Source organism: Notechis scutatus, chromosome 3, assembly GCF_049901735.1.
Source record: "Notechis scutatus isolate UNSWTSFEM ecotype Mainland chromosome 3, rNotScu1.2, whole genome shotgun sequence".
Lineage (NCBI taxonomy): Eukaryota > Metazoa > Chordata > Lepidosauria > Squamata > Elapidae > Notechis > Notechis scutatus.
The window spans coordinates 45,352,464-45,374,791 of record NC_142011.1 but is presented as its reverse complement, the minus strand read 5'-3'; the positions used below and the strand labels follow the sequence as shown (position 1 = coordinate 45,374,791).

Sequence of the window (22,328 nt, the reverse complement as noted above, 5' to 3'; positions counted from 1 at the left end):
AATCTAAAGTCAACATGAGAATTGCTGTGTAGTTTAAAGTAATGCATCCAGTTTACTTAAGTAAAGCTAGTTCAGTTATGCCTTCATTTAACTGACATCTAGCAAAAGCATACATCAAACGACATGCATACAGGTCACAACAGTAGAAACATACTATTCAAATAATACCGTAATAAAAATGTTCTTGCTACAGAGTCTGGTTGTTATTTTCATATTTCTTGCACCTGAATTATGCTATTATTGATACTCTGCATTAAATCGGGTATGTTCTTTCTTCTCTTCAAAACAAAGTTGAAAACTCAGAGGATAATTAGACATGCATATGACACCCCCAACATAAAATGTTTATTAAGTATGAAGGACAAATATAAACATTTATTTGTCTATGCTTGGTTATAAAATAGGGATCAAGTCAAGTTTCTATTGCCAGGAATTAGGGTTGATTTAAAGGATTCCCCCCCCTCCCTTCTTATATGAAAGGCTGGATGAAGATGAATGGTGGGACAGATGTCACAAAGCAAAAGGCTGCGTGGCTAATTTCGGTGATGGACTGATCAAAACTCACCTTTTGCTCTGACCTCTGTTTTTCCCTGGACTCCTCCTTTCCTTATAGTCTCTCAGACTCTAGGCTTCAGGGCAAAGACAGGAAGTCGTTTATTTTGTTATATGTACCACACCTCTTTTCTTCAGGTGAACTAGAAATTATACCACACTAAGAAACTGTAATGCAGCTTGGAAATTCTCTTATTCTCAAATGTTTTGACCAACATTTTTTTGAAAAAAGCTAAATGTAAAAATGTCCATGCCCTGAACCACAAAGCATTTTTGATAAATAAAAAAATAAATAAAACTTGCTTTGAAACAATAAAGGGCAAAAATTTTTTTTGTAAAAAGAAAGTTTTTTTAAAAGGCTCCATAGTTTGCACAAATGTCTTTTTGTTCTTCACTATTGCTTACTTTTTAAAAGTATTCCTGTAATGTGTTGGGTGTGCCTGTACATGTCTGTGTATGCACAGATACATATATACATAAATATAAAAAATTTTGTAGGAGCTACTAAACGATATTTTTGTTCTTTCCTTTCTTAATGAAAAGCATCATATTTGCTCAATAACAAATAAAGGCAAATGGAAGGTATGTTGGCACTGAATTAGTACAGCCAGTTCCCTTATCTACATCCTTTATGACGTTCTGTTGATGAAAGTTGGAAAGTAATTTTGTATTTTCCTCTTTGCATAGTTTGCCTATTCTAATCTTACTTGGCCTTGGCAATGGAAACATACTCTACCTGTGCTTTACCAAAACACTTTTTATCAAAAAAGAAGAAACCTGGAACTATTTCCCACATTTTTCCAATGTCTCTAAGATTTGGTAATTGGTACTCCTGATGCCAGGTCTGAATTATTCCTTTGACTGCTAGTTCTGAATGAATTGACTCAGAAAAAAGGGGGGATTAAATTTACTGGAAAAGACTCCTAGGATGAAAGTTGGTCTCTTTGCTTTTGGATTGTACAAACCAAAATTAGATGTTCAATTTGACAATATCTGTACATTTACCATCAAGGGCTAACGTATCCAAAAATCTGGACAGCATGTGTGTTTTACAATCTATAATATCCCACCTACCTGAAAAGACTCTTTATTTTCTCTCCAAGGGGATAACTTCTACTTTTCCTGTCAAACTCTTCATCAAAGTAGTTGCTAGAATAAGCTGGACGGTTGATAATGTAACGTGGCCGAGTTTCAATCATTTTGCTTCATGAATCTTTCACCTCAAAGTGAAATGGAAGTCAACTGGAGAAGGAAGTGAGCATCACCAAAAGAAGGTCTGTTAGTCAAATGAGTAGCTTTCTTCTCTTACCCTTATCCCCATTAACTTGTGTTTTAGAATTTTATTTTCCAAGCCCCACCCCTTGTCCTTGCCCTTTCTCCAGAAGCCAGGGATTGGGCTTCTCTTGAGACATCACTGCCTTAAGGAAGGCCTCCTGGAATTTGAATGGTGTGGGAGGAAGAGCAGGTTCAAAAAACACACATGTGGCCAAGTGATACAGATGATACTGTTGTGATGACACTCCTGTTCTGTTGTTAGTTGTGGGCCAGTCCTTCAGTTTTTCTCTATCATGGTTTTATCACAAAGAAAATGGGATTAGTGTCCACTGTATCTCATGTTTCACACATGAGCTAGAAACTGCCAAAGATTCTACAGCAGAGCCTTGAGGATTATGGTTGTATTCAGAACAGCCATTCCAAAAACTTCAGTGTGTGAGCTTCCATTCAGCAAATATGCTTTGGAATGAAGGACAACACAGAAATGCAACAATTTGACCTATTTAAATGATAATAATGCCAATCAATCCAGCTCAACCAGTCCTGTGTCAGTATCAAGGTGTTACCAGTGGCACATAATAAATAAACTCCTTGAGGTATAGGCCTTAATATAAACAAAAGGATCAAAGGAGGGGGAAAGAGCAGTTTTGCATAATGATAAGCTGGAGGAGAAAATGTTCCAAAATAGAACAAGGATACAGGTGATTATTTTAGTATTATGCTTAGGTATTTAGGTGTCTTGTAAGTGGGCAAACAATCAGGAAAAGAATTATGAAGTAACTGGAGAAACAATTCATATAGTTAAATTCAGAGGGCATTTTTTTGCATTATAGGTAGACCTCAATTTAGGCATCATTTGATGTTCTAATGGTCTTATCTAGAGGGTACTTACAACCTGGACAGGAAGTTCAAATGGTTCCCCCCCCATTGGTCACATGACTTGACTTTGGGTGCTTGGCCACATTTATTAGACATTGGGTTGGCAATGGAATCAGTTCAGTCCATGTTAGGTGTACTACACAATTTTTTTTTGTCCTTCCCATCCAAGTAGGAAAAGCAATGGTCAGTGTCTGTTTGCCTTTTCCTTTTAGAGATTGTTTCATCTTTCATGAATGAAGACAAATATACATGCAGGATTCAGTCTGAGTTGATCACTGGAATCAGAGGTTTCGTCTTCCAAGCTTCCAAGACTGTTTCATCTTTACCAGTTCCTAGGTTTTACTCCATGCTTTATCTAATCTGAGTGGAAACCAAATGGATGCCCATAAAAGGAAGCGATATGGATTGAAAGGAGCAATAAACTTTTAAACAGGCTGGGAAAACACGGCACAAGGAAAGTGGATTGTTGGATTAACCACAAGATAATTAAAAATGGCATCTGCTGACCAGTGGATAACATAGGAACCTGGCACCCAGTTGAAATGGTTGCATAGAGTAATGACCAGAAGTTGGGTGGGAAGGATATTCTTATTTCTGTAGCCAATCAGAGCTGTCACTAGAGGAGAAGGCGGCGTGCAGGCAATTCACTTGAAAAGGTCTAACATTGCTTAGATGGAAGATGGCAATTTTGAAACAGAAAACAAACTTCAAGTTTGCAAAAGGACGGAAGAAGATGGAGAATGACATCAAATCATACATTCTTGCTCTCAAGCAGTGGTAGGTGCCCTTTAATGGCAATGGAGCAAGCAGAAAGTTGGATAAATTCTTATTTTAAAGAGGATTATTTCTTTATTGCTAAGATACCAAGGTTAAATTCCTTGGTTGTGATAATTCAATACAAGTAGACTTGCTTAACAAATTCCCTGGTAAGCAACCATTCCCCAATACATCACAAAATAAAAAAAAAAATCATTGAAATACAATTGCCCATAAAATGTCAAGCTTCTGAAAAATATGTGTGTGTGTGTGTGTAAATAAAAATATTAACTAATGTCAATTTGATATATAATTTTCAAATATCAGATCTTGATACAATTTCTTTTGGGGTTATTTGTTTTGCAAAACTGGACATTTGGATTTGATTCTGTCCAGCGACTAATTGGAATAAATAAGCTGAACATGGGTGATTGTTGAAACTGAGATTGCCTTCATGGGTTTTGGAATGGGGAACCGAGTCTGCTTTCTGTTTTGTCAAACTGAAATCCTAAACACATTTAAACCCTTAATGAAAAGTAGACTCCACAAGACACAGAGGACCCTACTTCTCCGAAGAAGCATTATTCATGACTCTCTTCAGCTGTGAACACTTATTTGTCTTTGTATGAAAAACTTTGGGAGCATTCAAATGAAAGAATTCACCTTGTGACCCCTTTCAAAATTATTTTTTTTTTACTAGCTGCCAAGTATATTGAAGTTTCCAATATCTATTAGGAGTTCATAATAAATGGCCTCCTGCATCCCACCCTGAGACTGCCTAAGGGAAGGAGAGAGTAAGAAAGGGGCAGCAAAGATTGCCAGGGGAAAGGCAAGTTTCTGCTAGAAGTTTCTGAAATGGCCCACTAATCATTGCTGTCACTAAAGGAATTTAGCTCTTTGTCACTCATTTTAGAATTTACACTGCTTTCTCATGAGATGGTAGCAAAGAGATGCCCATGGATCGGGTCCATCTCTCAGAGAACGATGCAGCCATTTTGATTCACAAAAATACCTAGAAGAGATTTGCATTTGTAGTGGGATATAATGGACTGCAGAAGAGCATGCTAGGTAAGCATATGCAGGAATAATCCTGTGTTTGAAAGACAATTCAAGCTGCTGATGTTGAATTATAAACTAGGATTTCTTTGAGTTTACCATTTGCCAGACCTGCTTCAGTTCCTAGACATCGATCATGATTTGGTAAAATTCTTGTTGGGAGGATTATTTTCCTTGTATAATTTTTTTAAAAAAGCAAACCCACACTACTTTGAAGTGGGTCTTTCTTTCCTGTTCTTTATCTGATCAGATTATCAAGGTTCAGCCACAGCAATACATTCAGATCACTTTTTCATTTCTCCCCCTCTGCCCCCCAGCCAAGTCTACAGAATTTGTCTAGAGCAGGGGTGTCCAACCTTGGCAACTTTAAGACTTGTGGACTTCAACTCCCAGAATTCCTCAGCCAGCAAAGTTAAAGTCCACAAGTCTTAAAGTTGCCAAGGTTGGACACCCCTGCTCTAGAGGAACTAGACTGATAGGCTGAAGCCTGATATATTGAAACTGCTTCCAGCATGAAACTAGCCAAATTCTTCTTCAGATTTGGAGAAAGGTGGAAGAACAAGCTGAAAGAAAGGATAACATTCTTTTCACCATTTCTTGATGTCACTCATCCCCAGGACACAACTCTTTGCCTTATGTAGATGACCCATCAGTTGTTTTCCATCCTACATTTTCTAGGTCTGTGCTATCAAATCCCAGGAAAAGATGTATTCACTGTAAGTAGTTGCACATGGGCACTAAATTTGAACCCATTGCTTCCAGCACCTTTTGGGAACTGAATTGAAGCACTGCACAACTCTAGTACTTTTGTTATTTGTCTTTTTACTATTACAGTTGCAGCATTCCCAAAGTTTCCAGTAATGCAAAAGGAATTAATCGAATTCCACCCCGCCTTGATTATCCTCTTGCTTGGTTCCTTGTGTTGTTCAGTCAGAACTTGAAACACTCTCTTTCCATAAACTTGCCAGCTATCTGAAAGGCTACAGTTGGGATAGGGGACAATGGTAATCACAAAATGAAGACAAATCTTGCAATCACTGCATCCAATTTTCTTAGTATTTCTAATATTTCCAAATATTAATTCCCAATCATTCCTTTCCTGCTTGATTTGTTTTGTGTGAAACAATCTGGAGAACAGTAGAGTTCTGAATAAAGGTTGGTATCAACATTTTACAGAGATTCTAGAATCAGAATAGAGTCTGATGATCAGCATGAACAAATAAAAATGTGTTCTCAATTTTCTCTGGAGCTTGCCTTGTTTTCTATTTCAGGTTCAGTGTCCTCTATTGCATGGTTCCTAATCTATAAAGTTTCAACTTGTATTTAACCCAGGGAAAGGCCATTGATAAGACCAACTCAAAACCTGACTCTTGGTGATGTTGACATCATTGACCTGTTTGTTTTAGGGGGAGCTTTAATCATGAGACTTTGTTATCATTCTGCTGCTTGCCTTTCCTCCATTATTTCTGCTTTGTTCTTTGTTGCCAAGAGCATCTGGTATCACTTGATTGGAAGAAAAGTCTTTAAATGTTCTACATTTGAACTTGTGTAACATAATAGAATGCTCTATTAGGAGAGATAAAATAAATATAGACTTTTAAAAGAGTTATATTGTGCTCATGAAAACAAGGTTCAGTCAAACTCAAAAGCTTGACCTAAACATAATGCTTAGGGATATATTTTAGTGACACTTCTGGAAAGTAAGAAACTGAAGTATTTTGGGAGTGATGGAATTTCTGGAATACATTTTGAGCTATGAGAAATCTCTCTTGCTCAAAAATTATATGGGCTCTCCAAATAAATTGTTTTCTATAATCTTCCAATTTCCCCCACCTCTTCTATCATTCTTTTTTCTGGGAGAAACAGTTTATGGTTGGTGATACTACGGTACCAGGCTTCTGTTCAAAAGCGTTCTAGGAATTTACAGCTAAAACCAAGCACACTTATTTGAGAAGAAATTGCATTCATTTCAGTAGCAATAGTTTATGTATAAATGGATGAACAGGCTACTGAAGAACCTAAGGAGTGTTCTTTTAGCAAATAAAGATTTAAGTATTAAAATATTACAAAATAAGAATGCTGTTTGAAAGGAATGTGAAGTTTTTCTACTACATTTTGTTCCTGCTGAATCTGGTCATATTAAACGAAAACTAGATGCTATAGCGAATAAATAGCAGTCATCCTCTTTCATTTTGAAAAATAAAACTTAGATCTCATAAAGTAGAAGCTGGCAAGCTGGTTTGCTCCAGATGTTCTAGACAGTCTAATAGGTTGTGACTAATGGTGCAGATCAGAGGTGGTATTCAGCAGGTTCTGACCAGTTCTGGAGAACCAGTAATGGAAATTTTGAGTAGTTTGTAGAACCAGCAAATACCACCTCTGACTGGAGATTTTACAGTATCTTTCCCCTGCCATGCCCACCAAGCCACGCCTACAGAACCGGTAGTAAAAAAATTTGAATCCCACCACTGGTGCAGATTGTGGGATTGGTTCAAAACATCTGGAATGCTTCAGGTTATATATTGTTGTAATGTACACGTACTTGTTTATGCTATTATGTCTCTATTACAATCTTAAAGGGTTCTCTTCATGTGGGATTCAAATTTTTTTACTACCGTTTCTGTGGGTGTGTCTTGGTGGGCGTGGCAGGGGAAGGATACTGTAAAATCTCTAGTCAGAGTGGTATTTGCCAGTTCTCTGAATTACTCAAAATTCCCGCTACTGGTTCTCCAGAACTAGTCAGAACCTGCTGAATATCATCTTTGGTTCTCTTGGTAGTTAAGTACACTACAAAAATATCTCCAGCAGAATATTGGTGGTTATAGGCAAAGTTTGTTAGCATGAATGTAGTAGTTGTAAGTACATATGTATGTAAATATGTAGTACTTACTAAGAATGATTAGTAACTACTTTCCTGAAATTTAATCTTTAGAATGTTCAGAGCATGTTCAGCCCAGTTTTCAGATGAATTGTGTATGGGAATAGGATTATGAAAATTGTATGTTCTAGCTGCATGGATTATTAAAGTTTCCATCACACATTTGCATTTGATTGTTGTTTTGATTTCCTGGCTGTATTCCATTGGGCTAATTATTGGGTAGTTGACCTATATACCTCATAAGAGTCATCTGTATGGACGTGGTTTGCTTCCTATTTTACTCTGCTCTCCATCACTATAATCATCAGAATTATCCTAGAGGAAGACATATTTTCACAAGAACAAGGCGTTTTTATTTTGTTTCCCTTGTTGCTATTAGAACAAGACTACATGGAAAATGCTCATAGACATTGAACCTGATTCTAGTGACCTGACTGGTTGAATCTTCATGCATCTTAGGATGCAGATCCTGAAGTTGCTAGTTGCTATCTGTAACTGATTTCCTAAAATATAGTATATCTTGTATAACACAAGTTTAGTTTTAGATATCAAAACTGAGCCACTTGATTCTCTGGAAAAAAGAGGAATAATCTGCCATGTCCTTATTATCTTAGAGATCCTTGCCCATGCCTGTTATTCACGAGAAGGTGGAAGACAAAATTGTAAGAGTACATAACAATTATCAATTTCAACTATCTTGAAGGACATTTGGCCATGGAAAATCTTCATTTTATATTGGAGATTGCTAAAATGCATACAGGTGGTCCTCAACTCAGATTAGTTTGTTATTCAAAGTTATAATGGCTTTGAAAAAATGCTCTCCTTACAACTGATGCATCCCCATTATCATGTGATCAAAGTTCAGATGGTTAGCAATTGACTCATATTTATGATGGTTGTAGTGGGCCGAGGTCATGTGGTCCCCTTTTGCCATCTTCTGACAAGCAAAGTCAATGGGGAAGCCAGATCCACTTAACAACCATGTTACTCACTTAACACTGCAATGACTCCCTTAACTGTGGCAAGAAAAGTTGTAAATGGGGCAAAACTCACAACAACTGTCTTCCTTAGCAACATACATTTTGGGCTCAATTGTGGCTGTAAGCCAAGGATTACCTGTATTATCTTAATGAAAATGAAATGGGAGCTTCTATTACCCTTTATTTAAAAGGGGAAATAAAGTTTGTGTTTTACTATAAATAAACCCCTTCTTAAGTAAATAGGATGCGGGTGTTCTGACCCAAACCTGGCTCCAAGAGAGCAAACACAGGACAAAGGCAGCAGCACAACCTTTTAATGTTTCATCTAAGAATTCTGTTTCTTCACAGATAAAAGGCTGCTTCCAACTAATTAGCTCCGACAAGAAAGAGCCTTGCCAAGTTTTTGCAAGGCTGTCAAAAAAACAACAGATAAGAAATAGTTTACAATACAAGAGTCTTCAAATACCAACTGTATTGTCCATGAGGCTGAGTTTCAAAATGTCTTTGCTTCCTACAAAGAACGTTCACTACACAGTTGCCTTTTATCTTCTTGAAGGAGGGGACATTACTTTGCAGCCTTACTCTTGAGTCGCCTGTGCTGTTGTAGCTGCTCTTTCCTATGAGCAATCCTGCGCGCATGCGCACCTGGCATAGGCTCCTCAGGAACCTCCTCATCGCTGCTGCCAGTCCCCACAATCTCTGAAGTCAGCAGTCCACTCCCTAATGGTCCTGGCCCCTCATCTGAGTCCTCACTCTCCTCAGCCGTCCATACCTGCTGCCAATTAACCACAACAGGGGGAAATGGAGGATTACCCAGATTTGAATGCATCATCTAGGACACAACTTAGTCATATTACAGCACATTCTAATGCACTGTATTATTACAATGGTCTGTATGTTGCAATATTACGGCAGAATTCATGTCACAGGAAGTCGGGTACCTTTCATTCAGACCAAATATTGCTCTGGAATGACTAAATTAAGTACATGACGATGGTCTTCACTAAACATGTCTTCAGTTGTCTTTTTATCCTTGATCTCATCCACATAAATATTTCTACTACTAAAGCAGGTAAACACTATGATTCGGGTTGAAATCAGCAATAAAAGTTAGTTGATATAGTTTCAAGCTTAATTGTTACTTTATTTTAGTGAGTGTAATATATTGTACTAAGCAAGTGAAAATAATTTAGCTTCCTTTTCCCTTTTGCAGATGTTAGTAATGGTCTAAAAAAAAACAAAAACAAAGGGGAAAGTAGGAAAGAAATATGAATTAAAAAATGCAGAGTTGCATTGCAATTATATAGCATTTTGTTATATTTGGTCATTATATTATATTACTACATTTATTCTGCACACATAAAACATTGTGAGAATAAATTAGCTAATATTGATTCAGACGAATGTAAGACTGATAACTTTGAAGTGAAAATCAAGATCATAGGATAAGTTGAATTGTTTTAATAACTCTAAGAATGCAAACCTGTATTCATAAAGTGACATGAAATGAATCATGAACAGTTTGAAAGGAAAATCTCTGGAGGCAGAAAAATAATTTGCATTCTAGATTCTGGGCCTCAGGGGCAACAACTGCAATCATATATAGAATAAATTGCCCAATAAACATGTATAGAATTGTTTTATTTTTTCCTCAAATTTCTCTCTCTCCCCATCTTACCATTGCTAATGTTATTGTTGAGCCCTTTGAGATATGACTAATCTTCCTGCTTGGTGTGAATTGATCATATCTTGGGGGAGTTAGTTCTTTTAAGAAGCTTCAGCAACACAACATAATAGCTGCCTTCAGTGAAGTGCTGTATTTTCAGATTAAGGTTTCCAGAATTCCTAGCCATGCTGGCCAATCATAGCTTAAAAAAAAATCTAGTATGCAGTACATGCTTCATGTAGTATGAAGATTTATATAATCCCAGAATTAAAAGCAGGAAGAAATGGGATATGATTTTTTTCAGGAGTGGAAAGGCAGTGTGGATTGTTTTTTCCTGTAATAGATCACATTCTATTTCTTCCTGCTTTTATCTAAGTGTCTAGGTCCGAATTTAGTATGGATTATTTTAACTAGTCCTCAGCAGTCTTTGAGCTTCAAATCCACAAACTGGGATAAAGACACTGTTGAGGTAATTCCCCGTTAGGAGAATGAGCGCATACAGGGAGACGTATTTGAGAGGAGTGTTTGAATAATACACACAGAGCACACAGATACACTGTACAGTAAATGTAGGTTTTTACTTCCAGAAAGGTTTAAGCAAAGTCCAAAATAAGCAATCCAAAAGTCATTCACAGGTAAAATCAGTCAGTTTTCATCCAGGGATAATCCAAATATCAAATTCCAGTGTCAAAAACAGTTCAGTATCAGGCTTACATTAAATCCAGTAATATCAGTCAATTAGAAGAAATGGAGCAACGGCAATACTTTCCAACAGAAGGAAACAGAGCTACACTCACACTCTCTTCTGAGACTCACTCACACTCCCCTCTGAGACTCAGACTAAGACAACCCAGGTTTCTGGCTCCATCTTATGGCCGTTTGAGAAACCACACCCAACTACAGTTTTGTATTTTCTTAAAGATACAGTTTTAAAATGTCTATCCTGGTTTATATATTTCTAACCCAAATACCTGTTAGGTGACTTATATTCCTAACAGACACCCACCCATGTCTTCAGACACATGAATATTTGTTGGAAGAAGACAAAAAGTCTACTTTAAAATTGGAAGTGGTATATACAGTTTTAGGTAGGAAGGAAAGTATGTTATAGAAGTTCTCAAGCTTACAGGGCAAAAACCTCTTATGCTGGTATGTGGATATATTGTGGTAAAGGCAAAGGTTTCCTCTGTCCAGTCATGTCCAACACTAAGGGCGGTGCTCATCTCTTCTTAGTTGAGGGAGCCAGTGTTGTCCAAAGACATTTCCATGGTCATTTGGCCAGAATGACTACATGCCAAGGTGCCTAGAATGCTGTTACCTTCTCATCAAAGTGGTACCTATTTATCTACTCACACTTGCATGCTTTTGAACTGCTAGATAGGCAGGAGCTGGGGAAAGTAACAGGAGTTCACCACATCACATGGCACTTGGGTCTTGAACCTGAGTGGTCAGCTCCAGCTCCAGATATTTTACTAGATGTATTAAGCACCTTCAGTTAAATGGAGCCAATAAAAGATAGTTATTCAGCTGGTGAGAACTCCTAACATTCCTGTACTAATTTATTAGAGAAATACAACCACCTTAAAGTGATCTTATATGGAAGAATAGTGTGAATTCTACCCAAAGCTATACCCATGCTATACCTTCAAACCATTGCTTCACAGTGCCATCTGGAGGCCTTGACCAACAATGGTGCTATGTGCTGTACATTAAGAACTGATAAGCTTCATTTCACTTTTGGCCAAAATTGCTTGTTCAATATTCTGAATCCAATTTTTCCATGTTAAATGGTAACCTGAATCAGCTACATGGCTGTAAAATTTTGGTAGCTCTTTTCCTGATATGGAAATGCAACATATTATATAAAAATTGAGAAATGGAATATTGCCTTTTATCACAACTCCCTCCCTCCCTCCCTCTCTCTTTCTCTCTCTCTTTCTCTCTCTCTCATACACACACAATCACAAAAATGGCTGGATATGTGTTGCCTGTTGAAAGAACAAGAGGTAAGCCAACAAATTATGTTTCGGACCATAAGATGCACCGGACCAGAAGATGCATCTAGGTTTAGAGAAGGAAAATAAGAAAAAAAAAGTTTTTGGCCTCCCTGCATCCCGTTTTTTGGCCTCCCTGGCCCCCAGAAGCACTCTGAAGGCCAAAAACAGGCTTGTTTTTAGCCTCCCAAGCCCTCTGTGCATCCCATTTTTTTCCTCCCCGGCATCCAGAAGCACTCTGCAAAAACGGGCCCATTTTTGGCCTGCAGAGTGCTTCTGGACACCGGGGAAGGCAAAAACGGGACACGCGGAGGGTTGGGGAGGCCAAAACCAGGCTCATATTCACTCTATAAGACACACAGACATTTCTACCCACTTTTTTTGGGGGGGGAAGTGCGTTTTATAGTCCAAAAAATACGGTAAAAAGCCATTGTGTAATTTTCTTTGCCTCTGCTTTGTGATCTTTTATTGCCACAAGGAAAGCCCAGTGACATCGGCATATTAGTGCAGAATGGGATAAATGGCAACAGCCAACTTGCCATGGCCAATAACTTGCCACAGGACAATTCAACAAGTTAAATTAATTTCAATGTAACTATAACCAAAAATTATAAAATAAAGCTAATCCAAAAACAAGATTTACAATAATTTCTATGAAAACATGGTCACCAATAATAAAAGTAACTGAATGAAATGCAACATTGAATTGTACTGCAGCAAATTGTCCTGTACCGAGCTGTCCTGTGGCGAGTTGGTCATGGTGAGTTGCTCTAGACCAGGGATCGGCAATCTTAAACACTCAAAGAGCAATTTGGACCCATTTCGCACAGAAAAGAAAACACCGGGAGCCACAAAACCCTTCCCATGCCTGACTATTTCCTGAGTGGCCACAAAACTAGCATATGTAGTTGAATTAAATGTTCTGTTTTCTTCTGAAACTTTTATTTTCTTGGATTTATCCATGGTTGGCCTACTGGAGTTGAAAAGCTCAATAAATCACATGCCAGTGGGTGTCGCACATTGACAGTTATGACACATATTTTGAGTGACAGGGAGCCACAGCAGAGGGATGAAAGAGCCACATGTGGCTCCAGAGCCGCAGGTTGCTGACCCCTGTCCTAGACCTTAGTGACATTATTGGTTGGATTGAAAGGTGACTTTAGGTTTGATTTCAATCCCAGTCAGTCATGAAGTTCAATAGCTGATTTTGAATTGGCCATTTTCTTTTTCAGACTTTTTCTCCTCCGTTTTCAGAATTATAAAAATGGTGCCTCAGAGTTATTGAGTGGAGGAATGAATTGCAAGGAGCAGGACCATGGGTGGGATCCAGAGGGCAGCATTAAAAGAATCTAAAATAGTGATTTAAAATAGCAGCAACCATTGTTTATGCACTATGCATGCACACACATACATTCAGCAGCAAGTATAATAGAGGTTGAAAGTAGATGTATTTTGATGTCTTTTTCATTTTCCTTTCTACTCACTGTTTTAAAATGCTCTTAAATTCATTTTCCCAAAGAAGGACGTCAGCATAAAGCTCTCTGGTTCTCACCAGCCCTCTTGAGCCTCCACTAGTTAAGCCAAATGTCAATGTTTTTCTTTGCTTACATTAAATATTTGGAGCATTTATAGATGATTTTTACAGGCAGATGGTCTTTTAAAGTGCAAAAAAATAAAATAGCCAGGAGTCATTCATAGGTTCGGCACTTTCACACTTGCTGAGCCTGTGCCAATGTTTGATGTACCACTTCACATGAGTTTCAAATCAAACTAACGATGGGCTTGGCAGCCAGAATGAGGATTCCAGACACCTGGCAACTACTAATACACACACACACACACACACACACACCTGGAGCAATTGAATTAAAATGGATGTGCACAATTTTTTTTCTTCCATCTTGAGTCCAAGGATAGGAAATGAAGTTAAGCAAATAAACATAGCCATAATGCATAAAGAAAGGACATGTTTTGCGAGAGTCAAAATGAATTGAATTTTAGACCAGTCAAATTATTTTGGCCCCAGAGGTGGGAAACTATGATTTGCTTCCTGGCAGTAAAAATACGATTAGCTGGATGCCCTCCAGCTGTTGGACTACAAGTTCCATGACCACTTAGTATTGAACACAAAGCTGAGTTTATATCTGGAAGTGTATATGACATTCCATAAAACAAAAGAAAAAAAAAGAAAAGAAGAAGAAGGGAGTGGATAAACCAGGACATTTGTTCCACCAGATGAAATTGTTCATCTGTTCTTTCTGAGGAAGAATATCTTTGAAAACTTGATGGGCTCATTTATTTATTTTTTTGCACAATTTTGTCTCTACCTCTTCTTTTTCCTTCTAAGTTGTTGTATCTTCTCTTTTCACTTCAAGCTTAGATAAACAGTTAATATCAAATTGTTTGAAATCTGGGTCAGCAATGGGCAACATGGTCTTGATCTAGATAAAATCCAAGTCCTATTGACATTTATAGCTCCATTTATATCAATGTTTTTTTTAACTTGTCAACTTTAAAATGTGTGGCTTTCAGTTCCCAGAATTTTCTAGCCAGCAGGCTAGTCGGAAAGTTCTAGGATTTGAGGTCCTAGGATTTGAAGTCTATGCATTTGCCAAGTTAGAAAAACAATGATTTAGATTAGATCTTCCTTGTGGACATGAAGCTTTCTTTTTAAAATTTGATATGTTGGGATTGAAGCAAAATAAAGAATATGAACAAAGATGTGCTGGGGATAAAGGATGAGGCAGAGATAGGTGGGGATGAAAAGAAAGAAAAATAAGAAGCAGAGTGTGAAAGAAAGGAAGATATAGAAGCAAGCAGAAGAATCCATCGATCAAACTCCTACTTTCAGAGGTGTTCACTGCAGGAGCAAATAATGAAAGCAACATTGCACTTTTGATGCAAACTCTGCTCCTTCTCGGAATGCTGTTCTTGTATGTCTTTGAATGAAGGATGCAGACTATTGATCTCTGGAATTACCCGGAGAAGATAGCCATGGCTAATGCAATTGGGAAAGGGTGGATCTACAAATCTGAAATCTAATGACTGGTCACCTTGTGATGCGCCAATGAATCTTGGCTTGTAGAAGTCATAGGTTGATTAAAAGATGAGACATACTTCTCTCCCCACTTCTTTCAGACAGACAGAGAAAATTCCTTTTAGAGCACAAATATTATTTGCAACCAAAAGATTCCCATTGTTTTTTTCTTGTGGAGTATGAAGGACTACAAGCTGAAACAATGGAGGCAAAATAGACAATGAACTTGTTATTACCCCTTACTATGTAGAATAATAGGGAATAATAGGGTTGAAGGGGCCTTGCAGGTTTTCCAGTACAGCTCCTGCCTGTAGCAGGAGACCATTCTGGAGAAATGGCTGTCCAGTTTCCTCTTCAAAATCTCCAGTGATGGACTACCCACAACTTTTGAAGGCAAGCCTTTCCACTGATTAATTGTTCTCACTGCCAGGAAATTTGTCCTTAGTTCTAGGGTGTTTTTTTTTTCTTTAATGGTATACCACCTGTTATTTCTTGTCCTGTTGTCAAATGCTTTGGAGCATAAGTTGAGCCTTTCTTCTCTGTGAGAAGAAGTCCTCAATTATTGGGAGATTCTCTTTGATGGACTAGACATACCTAGTTCCCTCAATCATTCATCATATAGTTTGGCTACCAGACCCCTTATCATATTTGTTGCTCTTCTCTGCTCTCTTTCTAGCATCTCAACTTCTTTTTTGTATCATGATGATCAGAATTGTATGCAATATTTTAAGTGTGCTCTCACCGGGACAGCATAAAATAGTACTATCACTTCACGTGATCTTGAAATTATCCCTCTGTTGATGCAGACTAGGACATTTTTTGACCACTGCAGCACACTGCTGGCTCATAAAGTGGTGGTCTACCAGGAACCTACATCTCTCTCACAGTTGCTACTATTGAGCCAAGTACCACCCATTTCATATCTGTATTTGGTTTTTCTTGCCTAAGTGTTGGACCTTGGTTTTCTCACCACTGAATTATAGTTTGTTGAATAGGGCCCAGTATTCAAGTCTGCCAAAGTTTTTCTGAATCTTGAGTCTATCATTTAAAGTGTTAGCTATTCCCCTAGCTTGAGGTTGTCTGCAAATTTGATGAGTTCCCTTTCTATCCCCTCATCTAGAACATTGATGAAGATGCTGAAAAGCATTGGTGGGATTCAATTTTTTTTTACTACTGGTTCTGTGGGCATGGCTTGGTGGGTGTGGTGTGGCTTGGTGAGTATGGTATGGCTTGGTGGGCATGGCATGGTTTGGTAGGCGTGGTTTGTTAGGCATGGCAGGGGAAGGATACTATAAAATCTCCACTCCCTCTCCATTCCTGGGGGAAGATTACTGCAAAATCCCCATTCCCACCCCACCAACCTGCTTTCCGGCTCTGTTCTCCCATGCAGGGCAACAAAAGAAGACTCAGCCAATTAGCTAGGACACGGGAAGCAGAGAATAGATGGGACGGGGCCAGTCAGAGGTGGTATTTGCCAATTCTCCAAACTACTCAAAATTTCCACTACCAGTTCTCCAGAACTGGTCAGAAGCTGCTGAATACCATCTCTGGCCTCAGACAAAACCTTGGGGGTACCCCCAGTGCACACTTCACTCGATGTAGTTGCAATTCCATTGAGGATCACCTGGTAAGTGCAGTTGGTCAGCCATATATTTTATTTGCTATACATACTGTTAGTACCCCTTCGAAAAATGAATGCCTAACGTAAAGTATTATAACATTAGAAAGTTTGCAGACTGTAGTATTCAACTAGCACCTGAAAACACTTTCAGCCAGATGCCTGCAGAAAGCTCTCTAAGCCAGGCACATCCTTTTTAGCTCCCCAAGTTCTGTTAGAGAACCAGGCACTGAAAAGGACAAATATTTTCAATGTCCCTCCAGAAGCGAAGGCTTCTGAAAGTAGGAAAGTTTCCCCTTTGGGAACTGATCCCTGAGGCAGCTTCTCAATTCCCAGGGCTCTCCAGAAGTGTTGGGACTATAAACCCTAGAATTTCCAGCATCACACCTCATTTTCATAAAAGCATCTCTCCATTTCATGCAAAGCGTATTAAGCATGTAGGCAATACATTTGAAAGTGCCTTGCTAGATATAATTTCTAATAGTACCACTCCATGTGAATGTTTTTTTAATTAATTAAAAGGTTTAAAATATTTATCTTTCTAGCAATTGTAAGCCACAAGTATTTTAATGTTTTTAAAAAAATATGAAGTAGCACATGATCTACATGTTGTGAACTAAACATAAAAGTAAATTCTGAGATTAATGGAATTTACTTTTGTACTTTTGTATGCATGTATGAGAGTGAATCTTAAACATTATGGCCTTTCTTTTTCTACTTTTTGTAAACTTTTAAGTTGGTTTAACATAATTTTTCAATTAGTTTTGGTAGAACCTGTTCCCAAAGCTCAATCAATTTAGTATAACTTGTTCTCAAGGCTCAATTTAGTTTAGTAGAGTCTGTTTTTCCAAATAACTGTCCTAAAGTATGTATTATTAGTGATTTAAATTGTAAAAAATTGCTTTAATATGGCTTCGGATTATGTTTATTTAAAACCCTTCTCTTTACATGATTAATGGTCCACTGGTGATGTCACAGCACAAATCTGATTTCTGCTTATCAGATCCAGAACTGTAAGTTGAAAAGTTGTGATCTGACAGCTGTTTCAATAACAGTCACCCAAATCCATCAAAGAATATTAGCTCAGGATGAATCAAATTAAAATGTATATATACATTGGATAGTGTTTGTGGTATACATCTCACAATTTGTTCAAAGGTTATGTTTTGTGTGTGTGTGTGTGTGTGTGTGAGAGAGAGAGAGAGAGAGAGAGAGAGAGAGAGAGAGAGAATAAATGTGAGTAAGGTTAAATCCTCTCCTTTTTCTGCACCAGCACCCCAGATTGGAGCACAGGTACCATTTTCAAATGCTTCCATTGACAGAGAAGTATTCATATGTTTCTCTCTTTCATCCCTCTCTGTTCTTGCAGTTGCTATAGTTGTTCAAAGGGAGGAGAATACAAAAAAATGGGATTCGGTTTCTTTTTCTGTGTTTCTAGGTTCAGGCGAACACAAATAATTGGATACGGATTTTCTCTGTGTGTGTGTTTATAGGTCTCATGTTAATGATATGCATCCTTTCATTGCTTTGAAACAATGTGAGTGATTTTGTGAAGACTGGCCTAGAAACCCAGGGAAAGAGGGCATAACCACACCTGATTCCTCTCTTGTAACTTCTTTTGCATGTTTAGAGCCCAGAAACGGATCTTTTTCTTTCAAATGTCAAATTCTTGACTCTTGGATAGAAGCAAATAAGACAATAGCATCCTGACATTTAAAATGTCAATCTGACACAAACTATCACCAAAACACAGTTTTTCATGACTTTCCAACTCTATTATCCTTGAGCTAGGTGGAAATTTGTGTCCGTTTTTCCCCACAAGAAAAAAATGAAACATAACTACTATCTTCCTTATTTAGTGCCTACTAGGTATCTTCTATTATAATTCTCATTCATCATCACTCAGTATACTGAGCTTTCTGGCTGCTCCAGATGGGAATTGTAGTGCAAGGCTTTGAAAGATAGCAGGAAGACTGTCATCCTTCTTTTGTTCATATATCTTTGCCTGTATGCCATTACTTCTTTTTTCTTTCATAATTTTCTGACAATCTCCTTTCTTCAGTATCTAGGCTGTAAGTTCTTTGGATCCGCTCCTTGATTTGCTGGGGACTAAAATCTAATTAAAAAGATTCACTGGCTGAAGTTTTAAATCCCCACTGACTGGAGGGTATACTGAATAACTGTGGACTATTTACTCCGTTATCCAGCATTTTTTTTTTTTTGTAAACCCAGTGCAAATTTGTCTGAACATGGAGCGCTAGGGCTTTGATACTATTTATAATAGTGAATTCACATACATACTGCCATATTTTCCTTCATAAATCATTACCAACTAATTCCTTGGTAAATTTGCTTTGCACAAAAAGAAGAAAACATTTAAAAAAAAAAAAAAAAGGCACCCTAGGTCTTATAATATTGAAATTCACACCCAATGGTTTGGCAAGCAAGTCTCCCTCTCCTCCCTCCCTGTGCCCAAACTGAACAAAGAACTCAATTGTGTTGGAGCAGAGCTTACCTTCACTCAGGAGGAGAGCCGCAATGGGCTGATCCTGGCAGATGAGAGAGCTGCACAAAGTGACAGGAGGCAGAGAGCTGCCTGCTCTAAGGAGTTGCAACTGAGAAACACTGGGCTTCAAAAGCCCGGCGAGTCATTTATAACTCACCTCAGTCAAGGGGACAGAGGGCAGAGCTTGGAGTCTGATTGGCTTGCTAGCAAGGCAGTTGTCAGGGGATAGGAAAAGGAGATAAGAAGGCACTGGAAGGACAGCTCCCTCCACCCCCAATTTTTCTATATGCCTCCCATCCCTTTAGAATCAGGTTGTTTGATCCCTTTGACCTAGGTGGCCACTCTTAGACAATACATTACATTCAGAGTCCAGTGGGCTTCCCCCCCCAGCATCACTCTGTTTCCAAAGTTGGGACTTTTGAGAGGGTTGCCAATTGAGGAATTGCTTTTGTTGACCTGTTCTATGGTTTCCTGATGGACTGGACAGTGTCTCCTGCTAGTCTATCTGTCTTCTTGATGGCCAATCTGCATCAGTCAAGGACAATGGGACTCATTGTGCCATCTACTGAACTCCCACAAACTGGGCTTTGAAGATGGGATGTCCAGGGGAAAGCACTTCCTTTCTTGCTTCCAGGTTTTATTTTAGAAAAGAATGAGATAAAGAGGTAGAATGAAAGCAAAGGAAAGGCCTCCTCAACAGTGGCAATTGATTCTGAACTCCCTGAATTGAGTGAAGAGACTGAAATTGAGCAGTTTCAGTTCTCCCACTTCCACCTTGGTACGGACTTGCACACAGGCATACAAATCACACAAGGCTACAGTTTTAAACAAGCTCATTAGAGTTCCAAAATAAAAACAGGTCATCCCCATTTGTATGCCTGTCATGGTCCTTTAAAAAAATAATTTTAAAGAAATATACTATGACTAGATTCCAGCTTCTGTCGGGAGAGCTAATGTCATAGACACTAGTGCTAATGTTAGGAGATGATGGAAATTGCATTAAAAAAAGCATTTGCAGGGTTGCCCTTTACTTACCTCTGCATTTTCTTGAGAGAAATAGAAAAGTGGAATGCTCTGTTCACTTTCCACACAGTGGCAGTTCTTCAGATAGTAACACAAGGGAGATTGCATACATAAAGCTGGATGTTGGTCAAGTTTGGCTGGTGGATGCATAGAAGTGAACATCACAGGTTAGTGGTTGGGAGGGTGGATTAGCAGACAACATAGACTGAAGATGGCTTCACACTGATTCTGTGCACTCAGATGCTAGTATCAGGAGATAAACTACAATCCAGTCCTACAAATATTGGCAGAAATGTTCACAGCAATACTCTGCTTTGTTATTTTGATATCCAGCTGCTAAGAAAGACCAGGAGAAGGAGAAGAATTGGAAGCAGAAACAGAAATGTAAAGCAGGAAGAGAAAAAGATGAAGATGTCATTGTCAAGTTCCCAAAAATCTACAATTATCCCTGGGAAAATAATTTTGATATATGGGTATTTTTTTCAAATGAGGAGTTGCAAGAGTGTCAGTAATTTTTCATCTGTAAGTATCATTAATATTACAAACTTATCGCAGTGCCCAGAAATCATACTTGTTTAGTTTATCAATGAAAGCAGAAGTCTGATTAATTGTTTCCAGAGAGATAAGAGGAAATAGGTGCACACTTGTTCCCCTGTAAATATAATTAACTTTCTGTATCACCTGATGTTACAGGTAGCTTGATATGAAACTACAGGAATCCCAGGGGAAAAAATGCAGGGAATATCATACCTGTAATGTTGTCTTTCCTGCCCTCATGTTCTTGAGAGGTGTTGGAATACCACTGCTCAAACTTCTCTGCCAACATAGTCAAAGTCTGTTTCAGATTCTGGAACATGCACTTCATTATACATCTCAAGAATACCAGCTTTAAGGTGGTTGCTTTGTGAGGTCTCAGCTCCAAATCTTTCTACTATATGCAAGCATAGATTAGAACTCTGAATGATATCTTCACAACATCACTGTGAAGATGGGATGGAAGAAAGTGATCTCAAAGCCATAATTATTTGACCCATAAATATATGACTCTTTTCTCTTTTCTCAAAACATGCATAATGAATAGTGAATGTATGATGATGGAGTGATGACTGCTTACTAAAAAAAAACACCTGCTATATGTCTACAACCCATGGCTATATATAGTTGCCAAATAGACTAATCCTATGCTTCTGAACTAGTGGAAGGTTATCATCTTTGGACTCTACTTTATGGGCTTCCTGGAGGTTTCTATGTGACCACTATAAGATGCTGGACTGTATGTCATGAGCAATGAACTTCACCACCCTTGCTTTCTAATAATTTACTTTTGAATAATATTTAATATCATGGGATTCAAGGGATTTAAGGTTAAGTGTTACAATGCTACAATGCTGGATTATAGAACAGAAATGAACATTATTTAGAGACTTACTAATTGTTAAAAAAAAAAATCCTTCTTACGGTCTCATAGCAAATACTCAGAACATTGGAATGGTTGTTACCCCTTTCCTCTTCCCTTCCCTTGCAGAATGAAAACTACTATTGCAGGGATGTCAAACTCACATTGTCACGGCAACATCATATAATGTATTGGGACTTTCCCCCCTTCACTAAACCAGTGTGGGCATGGCCAGCACATGGTGCATCTGGCCCATGGGCCAGGAGTTTACAGCCCTGTACTACTGGATTTCAGTTTGATATTCCATAGGTTGCATGAGCAGCATTAGCACATCTACCATCATCATTCAATTAAAAAAAAAAACCACCAGGAAATCTCAAATGTAATGGTTGAACTAAAAGAAAGTTTCATGTCTTCTTTGTAATCTACTGCTCTAACTCTGTTCCAAGACGATTTAACTACTAATAGCTGTTTTACTAGCTATTACACATCACATATTTATTTCACTTTCTTGCATATTTCCTTTCTTAACCAAATATCATAGTTAACATCATTAGCCAAATCTCGAACTCACATATACAATCAGTGTGCATGCCTGACATTCAAATTTGGCATTATACTTCTGTGCAGTTTAAAAGTTGGGTTACACCTTTACGATATATATAAGATAATAGCATACTTAATAATTCCTGGAAAATGGAATCTGATATGA

The 22,328-nt window shown here is 38.1% G+C and overlaps 1 protein-coding gene across 2 annotated transcripts in view; it reads right to left on the bottom strand.

Annotated features, from left to right (window-relative positions):
• Positions 1-19,300, bottom strand: part of SLC26A9 (solute carrier family 26 member 9) — a 61,265-nt gene extending 41,965 nt beyond the window's left edge. The window contains exons 1-2 of one of the 2 annotated variants that reach the window (XM_087959647.1): positions 19,207-19,300; positions 1,627-1,794 (exon numbers count right to left, since the gene is read on the bottom strand). In XM_087959647.1, the coding sequence (XP_087815773.1) occupies positions 1,627-1,751 (125 nt within the window). In that variant the 5' untranslated portion in view covers positions 1,752-1,794; positions 19,207-19,300. Of the gene's footprint in view, positions 1-1,626; positions 1,866-19,206 lie in introns of those variants that run through there. The other variant, XM_026676897.2, reaches the window with a different exon arrangement.
• Positions 19,301-22,328: the final 3,028 nt, after the last annotated feature.